General features: G+C 45.4%; 1 protein-coding gene across 1 annotated transcript in view; it reads left to right on the top strand.

Moving 5' to 3' along the window:
- Positions 1-3,757: 3,757 nt before the first annotated feature.
- Positions 3,758-11,335, top strand: part of ngfra (nerve growth factor receptor a (TNFR superfamily, member 16)) — a 37,230-nt gene continuing 29,652 nt past the window's right edge. Inside the window, exons 1-2 of the mRNA XM_062533114.1 lie at positions 3,758-4,125; positions 8,095-8,266. Of these exons, the coding sequence (XP_062389098.1) occupies positions 4,090-4,125; positions 8,095-8,266 (208 nt within the window). The 5' untranslated portion in view covers positions 3,758-4,089. The remainder of the gene's footprint in view (positions 4,126-8,094; positions 8,267-11,335) is intronic.

The following is an 11,335-nucleotide window of genomic DNA, read 5'->3' as shown; positions in this document are numbered from 1 at the left end:
TGCGTTAGAAATAGAATTATATTTACCTACTTACTTTGACTTACTAAAAGGGGATCTTGATCTCTTCTGTTTGCCAATTTATTCTGAATAGGTTGTTTCATGAGGGAAATCAAAATGACTTTATGCACAGTAAAGTAGTATTTTGTTTTATTTTGTTTTGTGCGTATGTCTGATATTTATTTAGTGAGGCTTTTTGTTGCACTGGAGATCGATGCTATAGCTTTTTAATACCTTATGAGAAAGATATATAAATTAATTCTAAAGTGTCTCATGAATGGACTAAGTCTATTGTGTGGCACGTGCGAGAATTAAGGGAGATCCACCAATGTTTCTGCTTGTCAATGTCAAATTTATTTGTATAGCACAATTTACAGACGGCTGAGCCGCACCAAAGTGCTTCACAGTAAAGTGCAAATATGCAGAGAGTAAGTAAAAAGAGACACACATGCTTAAAATCTTGCTCATGGTATTAATTATTTTATTTATTTTTTGCCTCAGATGCCTACCTGTATAACAAAAGGATGTGATTTTGCCTCACAATTCAGACTTCAGACCTTGCACTTTCTCATTTCAATTACGGTAATACGGCCTCTTATGTTACAAAAGGAAATCGTCCAAAGAAAGTAAACAATACGATTTGTAAGCCCTGCCTCATTTAAAGTGTTTATGTGTTCAATGTGTCCAAAATAATCAAGACATTCAGACAATTCTAATGTGTTAGTTGGCTACATGTCATACCATTCCATGGTCAGAGGAACCTTTTTTGGTCCCAGTTGTGGAAATGGTCCAATGAGCAGCCCTGAGCCTTTGATGGCCACAAAGAACCTTCATTTCCCCGCATTTGTGGGTGGTGCTGGGTTACAGAGGTAAGCCTTTTGTCTGGGCAGTATGTCTATCAAGTTCAGTGATCGGGCTTCTTAAGAGCAGTATTATGGCGTCTTCGACCTCTCTACGTGAAAGGTCATTGGCCAGTTTTACAGAATAATCATATCCAAGAGGAAAATGATACGTAAGAGGAAGGAACAGAGCGTGACGGAGCAATACAACAAGGTCAGCACATTGGCTGTGTGTTGTGGTGGAGCTCGTCTTCAGCACCGCCAGCTATTTATGGCCTCATATTTGGTAGTGCATTTGTGTACCTTTTAGCCATGCACACTTATGATCCAGGTGTTCAGCTCGGAATATCAAAACAACTGCTTGAAATCATGACAAAACTGCAAGGAGAATGAAAGTTTTTGTTCAGGACAAGTTCATGTCTGTTTTCAGCCACTGTTTTTTCCCCAATATGTGTGTGTAAGTATCAGCTCAACAAAAGCAAACATAGTCAATGAATAAGGATAGAATGGAAAGTCTGATAACTAGAGATATTCAAGGGGCGTGTCCCAAAGGATTTTCATCAGAGTAACAATGTGGACTGTATACTCAGGCACACACCATATTTCAAGATTTGAAATATTAAATTATATTTTTAATGTAACAAATAACATGTCGTAAGATGTACAATAAATAGTTAGTTGGAATAACAGACAAAAGTTTGTAGAGATTTGACTTTTATTGCAAGTGAAGTTGACAAAACCTGACTGGGGGTGTGTCATTTTAGAGTGCTTGCACCACAGTCAGAGTAATAGGTGAATGCTATTGTAGAGTTAATAAGCCCTAAGGACTTAAACCTTGTTTTACTATAAATGAGTTTCATTTTGTGAGAATGACCCGTGTGTGTGGGTGTGCGTGTGCGTATGTGTGTCTGTGCATGTGTGTGTTTTGTATGTATGTTTGTTGTAGATACTATCCATATCCCCCACATACGCCCCCAGAAGTAAAGGGACATATTCTTTATTTAAGACTCATATCCTGTATGCGAATGCTAGAGTGCAATGGAAGACACAAATTCAAGAGCTTGTAACTGAGAGGAAGGAAGTGCGAGGGTGGGGTTTTGTAGGATGTGGTTCATTGACAGCTCCAGTGATCAATAGAAGCATCCAAACTGGTACATGACATTCTATACTCCCCACCTTCACACTCCTCAGGCTCAGGTTCTCCTGTGACTGCACCGGGCCTTCTCCATTGGCCGCATACCATTGGATTAGAGAATTAAGCCGAGTCTAGATGCTGAACTGTGACTGGCCACCCCTGATGCCACTAATCAAAAACCACCACTTTGGGCTCTTCCCCAGGAGAGCGTGCACTTGCAGTTAATGTGATGATGAGAGGAAACACTTGGTGAGTGTTTGAGCCACAGATACTTAAGAGCTCTTAAAAGTAGGGCCATATCTCAGAAAAGGCTTGAAACTGCCTGCAACACAGCCTTCACATGACCAGCATCTGGCTTCGTATTTCCCTTATGTGCTGTGTCATCACATCTATTTTCAAAATCATGAGCAATAAACCCCCCGATATATTTTTCCTAAAATCAGTTTGTCATAACTGGAAGCAGAACATCAGATTTGATGCCCTTACATAGCCACAGTCTAAAAAAATGGCAAAATGTTGCTTTATACAATAAAAAATAAATAATAGAATTAAAGATTGATAAATCAAAAATCTATATGGATTTAGTCTGTGTCACTGATTGATCGAATTAATGAATGATTGATTGAGCAATCACAGAACAACCTAAAGATCTCAAAAAGACACAGTATAGTACACCCAAGAAGGTATGCTTGCTTCATGTGTGCTTAAATGCTCCTTGCTCATTAAAATAAAACATTTTTTATTTCCAAATCCAATGAATGTCCAGGACTGGATATACAGTATTATGGTAAAGAACCTTTATTTTTAAACGTAACATTTCCACTTTTCTCATATTCTTATTTTTCACCAGGAGCACGTGTTTTAACTACTGTGTTGCTTCTCTTTTCTGCACATCCCTTTGTTCTGATAGCAACTATTAGCATGCCAGACCTATAGGCCTAATAGCCTACCCTTTTTAGAGAAAGATAATATCCGTTACAAAGCAGGGTCTAAGTAGGAGAGTGACTACATTGAAAATGCATTATTTGATTATAAAACTACAGTTAGACAAAATTATGAGTCATGACTCTCCAAAGAAGTTTGTAGCCTACACATTTATGATGCCACATGGAAAACAAAGACATTAGCATCATTGACAAAATAACTATATTGATTTTGTATATTGAAAAGAGTTGACATCAAATGACACGTCTTCCAGACAACTGTAGCAGATGTTGGCCTTGATTAGGTCTGAAGGATTTCTCGCAATGGTGTCGTGTAGTAGGCTACTGGTGTCGTCAATGTCGCCCCCGTGTGGTCCGTCAGTGCTGTCAGAGGCAGTAGGCTACCCGTCATAAAATGTATCTGCTGTGTCAAAACATATAGCCTATAGAAACAACACAGCAACATGATATTTAAAAGCAAATGTCTTGTTACCCAACAGTCGCTCGGTTCCGTCTAATTCTTCTTAGTGCGACACAAATAGTGATTCATTGATATTCATTGAGTTTTAATTTCAATTAGGCTACTCTAATTTCGGGAACACATGTGTAACAGAGTAAAGCGGGGTAAAAAAGAGTTCACTGCCGAGTTTCATAATTATTCTGCTGTATAACCTGCTCAACTCGTCTTCTGCAGCAAATTTCTCTCTCTCGCTCTCTCATAGACGCGCACGCACGCACGCACACACACACACACACACACACACACACACACACACACACACACACACACACACACACACACACACACACACACAGGCGCTTCGCCGGACGGGCAGGCAGACATACCCTCTCATTTCTCCCAGTGCACGACTCTCGCCTCCGCAGTGCACTACTGGACAGCGTTCAGCACAGGACAGCTCTGTTTGCACCGAGCAGCACTTGCGAGAGCGCGCAGCAGCACAGAGCAGGCTACTACAGGACAGTTTAGATACAGTCACAGTGACGCGCCGACCAGTCACATCCCACCAAGTCCCCCTTCGCGGCTTCTTCGGACGGGAGTGAAACATGCTCCATATACACTGCGCGGCAACATCACTGGAGTTATTATGATCAGTTCACCTTCTACCTGCTCCTTGCATAGGGTTTGCAATTGATTTGAGATTAGAAGATAAACACAGATAAGGACTGTCGCATCATGGGTACCTTGTCGCTGGTGTTGCTGAGTGGAGTGGTGAGTTGTCAGCGGGGCTTCACTTCTGTGATATGATTGTTATGCGTGAAATGCCATGTGTGTTGTTGAGTTTCGTAGCATAATGTTTTTATACGAGGGATTTCGTAGAATGCCCGACCTGGGTCACACTATAGCCTAAAGAAGCCGGTCACGGTGCACCGCTCAGAATGCGCTTGCAGGGTGAACCGGTGGCATTATCTGACCTGTTCGTGATTTAACTCTTCAGTATTTCGTTGCCTGTGTCGTATGCATTGTTGGGTCTGTAGCCTATCTGAACAAAATATGTTTGTTCAAGACAGAACTCATTGGTTTATCCTCCGATATGAAATTTCATTTTAAAAAATCGGATTATTCCTTGTTTATGCATTTCAGGTAAACATATGCTAATATGCGTCACGGTGAACTCTACTCCGACGAATCTTAGCAGGGCGATGGTCTGTCAATAAATTGTCGAGCTCTGTAGTAGACAGATAGGCTAATCAAAGTGGAACCACAACTTGGAAGCTGTTTAGAATAAGTTTCGTAAGAGTATGTGTGCCAAACATAGTTCAGTGAATGAAAATAGAAATGAAAATGTAGTCTGGGTTGGAAGCTAAGCCAGGATAATTTAGCAAAAATCGAAGCAGATGTGTTCTCAGGTCTCTGATGAACTATGATGCACATTCAGCAGTTTTGATTACCTAATGGGAAACAGTATCACTTGGCCGATAAAGTGAGGACTAGGCCATACATGGCCCTGGTATTTTAACAATTATTTTTGGAATGACCTGACTGCTTGCACAGAGTCATGGGGGAAACATTACGATAGCACTTCAAAAGTGAGAGTGCCAGATGTACTGATTAACGGAATGCTCTGTGGTTCGTTCCACTAACTGTAGCCTACATCATCTTGCATCACGTAGCCTATGACCTTAAACCAAAGGAATTGCCCGTACTATGTCGAATTAAAATCTGACCTCTTTTGTGTGATATGATTCGCAAAAGCGATCAGACTTGTAGCCTAATTGGGTTTCCTTCAGGTGTATGGCGCGGGTAATTGGAATTCTCCACACTTTGTCCGTCACGACGAAGGGGTGAGAAACGACGGTGGTCCCCGGGCTGGCTGTTATGACAGCTCTTTGACGGCGTCGGCTCGTTATTGAGATTTAATTGATACATAAACTCTGTAATTGTCCGTAAAAGTGGTGGGAGTGCAAGCAGTCTCTTGGAGGGCTCCTTGTAACATCGCTATGTGCGAGTGTAAGTCAAGCAGACAGGGCGCTTAGCGAAGCGCATGGTGATTTAAAGTGAAGTGAAAGAGATGGAGGGGTTTGAGCCAAAAGGACGGACAGCCCCTGTTTGGAGAGAGGACAAGAAGAGATGCTGATATGGGAGTTTGGCAGCAGAGGCTGCCGGATAGCAAGGAGTTGAATGGGAGGGCACAGCAAGTGAAAAGAGTGGAGACCAGGCAAGAATGGAGGAGGGAATTGCAAGCATCTGCTTATGAATGAAACCGGGGAGTGAGGCTGAGAGAGGGCGAGCGAGAGAGAGAGAGAAAGAGAGAGAGGGGAGATGGAGGAGAGGGTCTGCTGAGCCGAATCAGAGCTGGCTGCTGCTGTGCAAATACATCTGTTTCTGAATGGAGGGGCTGAGGTGAGAAGCGAGAGAGAGGAGGAGAGGCAGTGTGGAGGAACAGCTAGTCACTGCGAGAATGGAAGCAAGAGAGGGAGGAGAGGCAGGATTTGTACTGTACGACAGACATGCAGGGAGTTACGTCACTGACGGAGACAAATAGAGCTGGGAGCGTTTGAGGGAGGGAGTCTGTCTTGAGCTCTGATCAGAGACAGAGCCAGTGCGGCCGGCGTGGAGCTGCTCCCCGATTTCAGCCTCAGTTCCACATTGTGCAACAAGCCTTATGGTCGTCTGCCAGTAAAGATGTCTGGCACATGCATCAAAGAGAGAGAGAGGGAGACCAGAGGGAAGAGAGAACGTGTGTGTGTGTGTGTGAGAGAGAGAGAGAGTGTGTGTTTGAGTGGGCCCCATGCAGAAAGACTGACAGTTGGTTGTTGCGCAATATAGTGAGAATTGTTGCCTGTTCACGTATGGACATGGAACCCGCACCTCTACGTGTTTATGCTAAGGGCCAGACAGGCACCCTTCCTTGCTGCAGCACATGACAAATCGCACACTCAGACACCCAGAGACACCTCCATCCCTCTCTCCAGACCTCCACTCCTCCCAAACACTTATAAAACATTTAGCCAGCCATCCATCAGCGTTTCAGCCTGAGTGGACTCGCCGTGCCTGGCCACGGAGCAGCGGCGGCAGGTCCCCCAGCAGCGACGCCCACCTCCCCACCCCACCCCACCCCACCTCTCCGCACGGGGGGCTCAGCGCAGTTTAGCATGGGTCTCAGGGGGCCGCCAGCAAGACATGTGAACAGGCAGGGAAATGAGGAGCGAGTCCTCATTAATGAGCACTCAGAGTACCCCCCCCCACCCCTCAAAAACAGAAAAGCTACGTTCACTCTCTTTCTCTGCCTCCTCCTTGCTCCCTATTCCTTTATACATCTGTGTGTATGTGTGTGTGTGTGTGTGAGAGAGAGAGAAAGAAGTAGAGACTGAGGGAGAGAAAGGTGAGTAAACAGAGAGAACATTTTATGCTCCAAACGTTTTGCTAATGCTCTTGTTAAGCCACCAAAGCACATGCGCTGACCGAGTTTGGGAGAAAATGAGATAAAGAGTGTCTGTCTGGACAAACCTACAGGCACATTCCTGCAAATCAAAAGGACTGAGTGTTTATTTTTTAAGGCGGCATGTTTATGTGAATGTGTGTGTGAGTGCACATGTGTATGTGGGTGCTGTTGTGTGTGAGTGCCAATTTATACTTGTGAGGGTGTTAATGAGTGTTGAGATGCTCGTAAACACACTTTATACACCAACAGGGGAGAACAGGAGATGTGTGGGTGTATGCACTCTCTCTGTGTGTGTGTGTGTGTGTGTGTGTGTGTGTGTGTGTCTGTGCGTGGTTGGGCACATCTGCAATAACTATGTTGGACCAACTACTGTTATTGTTTTACAACTCCTTAAAGGCGTGTGTGTGTGTGTGTATGTGTGTCTTGTGTATTCGGGGCAGGGCTCTAGCTGTGTAGTTCCATAGAGCTCTAGTGTGTGCTGTGTTCAGGAGGATCGGTGCCAGTAATGTTCCTCAGGACAGTTTAGTGAGAGCAGCTGCCACTGCTGCGTGGGTCCATGGACAGAGGGGCTTGCACGTCCACTCCAGTCCACTCCAGCCCAACCCAGCTCGGGACCGGCCAACAGTGGAGCCGGGGCAGGGGCGTCAGAGACGAGATGCACTGGAGCCCAACGATACGCTCACTTAGTACAGTGTCCGATCTGTCTGATTGGGGGCTGCTCTTGGAGGAAATGCTCCGGAGAGACTGTGTGGTTGGTTTAAGGAATTTTGGGGTTGCGCAACAGCTGAGCCGTGGCTTAAACTGTTCCATTCCTAGTCACAATGCACACAGATTTGATAGGGTTGAGTGCACGCTTTCAACAGAAAGATTGGAGTACATGGTAACGATTGAAGCTAATTATGTAATGACGTAGTCATGGTAATGAAGTTCATTATGATGAGATGAAGGAGGTGTGTATGATATACTGTGGTGGTTTTTAATTAGCCGTGACTGTTGTTTTCCTCAAGAGTTTAAACTCCTCCTGCTCTCCTCTCCTCTCCTCTCCTCTCCTCTCCTCTCCTCTCCTCTCCTCTCCTCTCCTCTTCCCTCTTCTCCTGCTGCATCCTCTCCTCCCCAATATTCTTTTTCTCCCTGATCTTCCCATCTCCTGTGTTCTCCTCTCCTCTTCTCCTCTTCTCCTCTTCTCTATGGCTCATGTCCTCCTCTGCTCTCCTCTCTTCACTACATTTCTCTTCTCCCCATCCCCCCTTCTGACACCTTCTCCTCTCCTCTCCCCCCCCTGCTCTCTGTCTCAGGTGGTGTTGGCACTGGGCTCTAAGCTGCAGCAGGCGGTGCAGGAGGAGGAGGAGGAGTGTGAGTCGGACCATTACACCCTATCAGGGGAGTGCTGTTACCAGTGCCCGCCCGGCGAGGGGGTCATCACGCCCTGCGGAGCCGGTCAGACCGTCTGTGAGCTGTGCCAGGACAGTGAGTACTGTTGTCGTCTATGCATTCAATAGAACATGCGCGCACACACACACACACACACACACATGCACAGACACACACACACACATGCACGCACACACACACACACACACGCACACACACATACTGTATGTGCATGTACACACACACACACACACACAGAGAGAGAGAGAACCAGAAACACACAGAAAAGTAGCATAGCAAAGGAGAGTATATCAACATGAAGATATCCCTTCATAATCCATCAAAAAGCAGCCTGATGTTACCTGGCATTGGCATGGTCATCAAGAATCAAGAGTGAGGTTGTTGTTTCTTGGTTGCTTAGTGAACCGATAGTATTCTCTTTCTCTCAATTATTTTCTCTCTTGCACGCACGCACACAGACACACACACACACAGACACACACGCTCACACACACACACACAGTAGCACAAGGGGTGCTAGGTCGCACAGCCTGATCCACTCTCTTTAGCCTGTAACCACTATGGCGCAGAGTCACATACTGTATGCAGATGTAGCTCTGCCACCGGGCAACGTATACAGCGCACACATTCCCTCACAATGGCCCCGGCTCAGAAAAACAAGCAGCGTGTCACACAGCGAGGAGAAACAGGAGTAATTGTCTAATTGTCTCATTACTGTGGAGGAGCCGCTGGTGAGACGCAGGGCACAGCTGGAGAGGACACGTTTGAAAGCCTGTAAGTGAGGCCAAATGTGTGCAGCACTGAGAGAGAGAGAGGGGGAGAGAGAGAGAGAGGGAGGGAGGGAGAGAGAGAGGGAGAGTACTCACGCCTTTCACTTTCCTCTATTGCCTGCACTTAGGTCTTTTCATCACCGTGCAAGAAAATCAAACAGCCAATAAAAGAGGCCACAATTCTGTGTGGCCTTGCTGTGATTCATTTTGTAGCGCAAAAGAAAGTGGGAACAAAGACACACACACACACACACACACACACACGCACATGCACATACACATACACATACACATACACATACACATACACATACACATACACATACACATACACATACACATACATATACACAAACACACATCACAAACACTCTCTCATGTGTGTTTGATGTGTGTAGGTGTATGCTGTCTCTCGGGGTCAGCCGACTCTCCTGTGGAGGGTATATGCAAATGCAGGGGGAGACAGAGCACGCAGCCAGCTGACAGGAGCACAAAGGAAGTGTGTAATTAGGGTCATTAGCAGGTTATTTTGGGAGGAAGGTGGCCTCTGTTCAGGCCGCTCGACGCTCTAACGCACTCCGACAGGCGGAGGAACCTGGGGGGCCTGGGAACCGTCTGTGCGCCTGGGGAAAGAAGAAACACAACAGACCACACATCGAGACACATCGAGACACATCGCCAAAGAGAAGATGAGACAGACAGGCAGACAGACAGACAGACACATTGGCAGGCAGGCAAGCAGTACATGCAACCATCCATCAATGCATAAATACTTACATGCATATATACAGTACATTGGATAGTGGTACTGTACATACATACATACAGTCTGATTAGACCACTAGACACTTTTGCCCACACTCTGTTATATACATTTTACACATGTTGTACTTTTCTTTAGCTACTTTAGGCAACAGTAACACATGAATGAGATTAGTGCTACATTTAGAGCAGCAACTTGTGATTGTAAACACCTGCTCTGACTAAAGTGCAGCACTGTGTGAATGGCTAATCCAGTTCAGATGAGGGCTGAGGAGGACAGTGCTGGGGCTCCTAAAGGACCTCTCACAGGATGGAGAGGATGCCTGCCTGGGGTGGGGGGTAGGGGGTGGGAGGGTCACTCATGTAAGAATAGGGTCTCGCTGGGGCACTGCACTGCACTTCCGTGGTATGGCCTGGCAGTTGTGTCTATTTTAAATGTAAAATGCATGGTATGTTGGGGGGGTGGGGGGGTGGAAGTGGAAGAGGAGGAGGAAGTGGTGGTGATGGGGGGCATGAATATTTTATAGTGAAAATAGAGAGAATCGTGGACTTCCTGTTTATCTGTAAACACTGGTGCTGCCTGGAGTGATCTCTCAACCAGCGTCATCAAGTGCGCAACCTAGATTCATCTACAATGTGATGACATACAGACATGCCTATATGTACACACACACACACACACACACACACACACACACACACACACACACACACACACACACTTCCTCTTCCTTGGTCTAGACGTCAGTGGAAGTCTGAAAGCACTGAAATATTTATTTGCAATTCCATTTTTTGTCTCCAAAAGCCCTAGTCACTGGGGACAGTGCATGGGTCCAAGCTACTTTACTCAGCCCCACTCTCTGATTTGAGGTCAGAGAGAGACACAGTTCAAGTGGTTCAGGAAAGCGGATGGCAGTGGCCAGATCAGGTGACTTTAAAAACAAAGCAAAGGCTGATGGTAGCCAGTGTATATAGAGAAAGGACACCATCTCACAAATCTGTGTGATGTCATCTAAAATTAGACTTAAAATTGAAATAGAAATAGGAATTGAAGCCTGTATGTGTTACAGTATAGTGCAAGTGTGTACAGTATGTGTGTGTGTGTGTGTGTGTTGGCACACGTGATTGTGAGTTTTGTGCAAGAATGTGTGTGTTTATGTCTGCTAGAGTGCATTACTGTGTTTAGAGTACTGAACACAGGATCTGAGCGTATATTTATTGTGTAATGCTCTAATCGCGGTGGTGATTATATTGGTCAGGTTCTCATAGCTGCTGGAGGAAGTGGAGTGTGGCAGTAATAACTGCACTGAGCTAAGCCAGAGCCGCACGTTCTTCCTGAAGTTTAGTGCACGAGATAAGAGATGTGGTGCAGACTCAACGGCTGGCCATTAGGAGAGAGCTGTAAAAGCAAGATGGAGATGCCAATAGGGGCCAAACCGCTAAATAACAACATAGGGATAGATGGAGAGACACACTGATGGATTAATAGAGGGATAGATAGAGAGATAGAGAGATAGATAGAGAGATAGATACTAGATGAATTCCTTGAATTCCTTGAATTTCCCCTTGGGGATCAATAAAATATCTATCTATCTATCTATCTATCTATCTA

This window comes from Sardina pilchardus, chromosome 3 (assembly GCF_963854185.1).
Source record: "Sardina pilchardus chromosome 3, fSarPil1.1, whole genome shotgun sequence".
In the NCBI taxonomy this organism is placed as follows: domain Eukaryota; kingdom Metazoa; phylum Chordata; class Actinopteri; order Clupeiformes; family Clupeidae; genus Sardina; species Sardina pilchardus.
The sequence above is the reverse complement of the archived record's forward strand: the minus strand, read 5'-3'. Positions and strand labels throughout refer to the sequence as shown.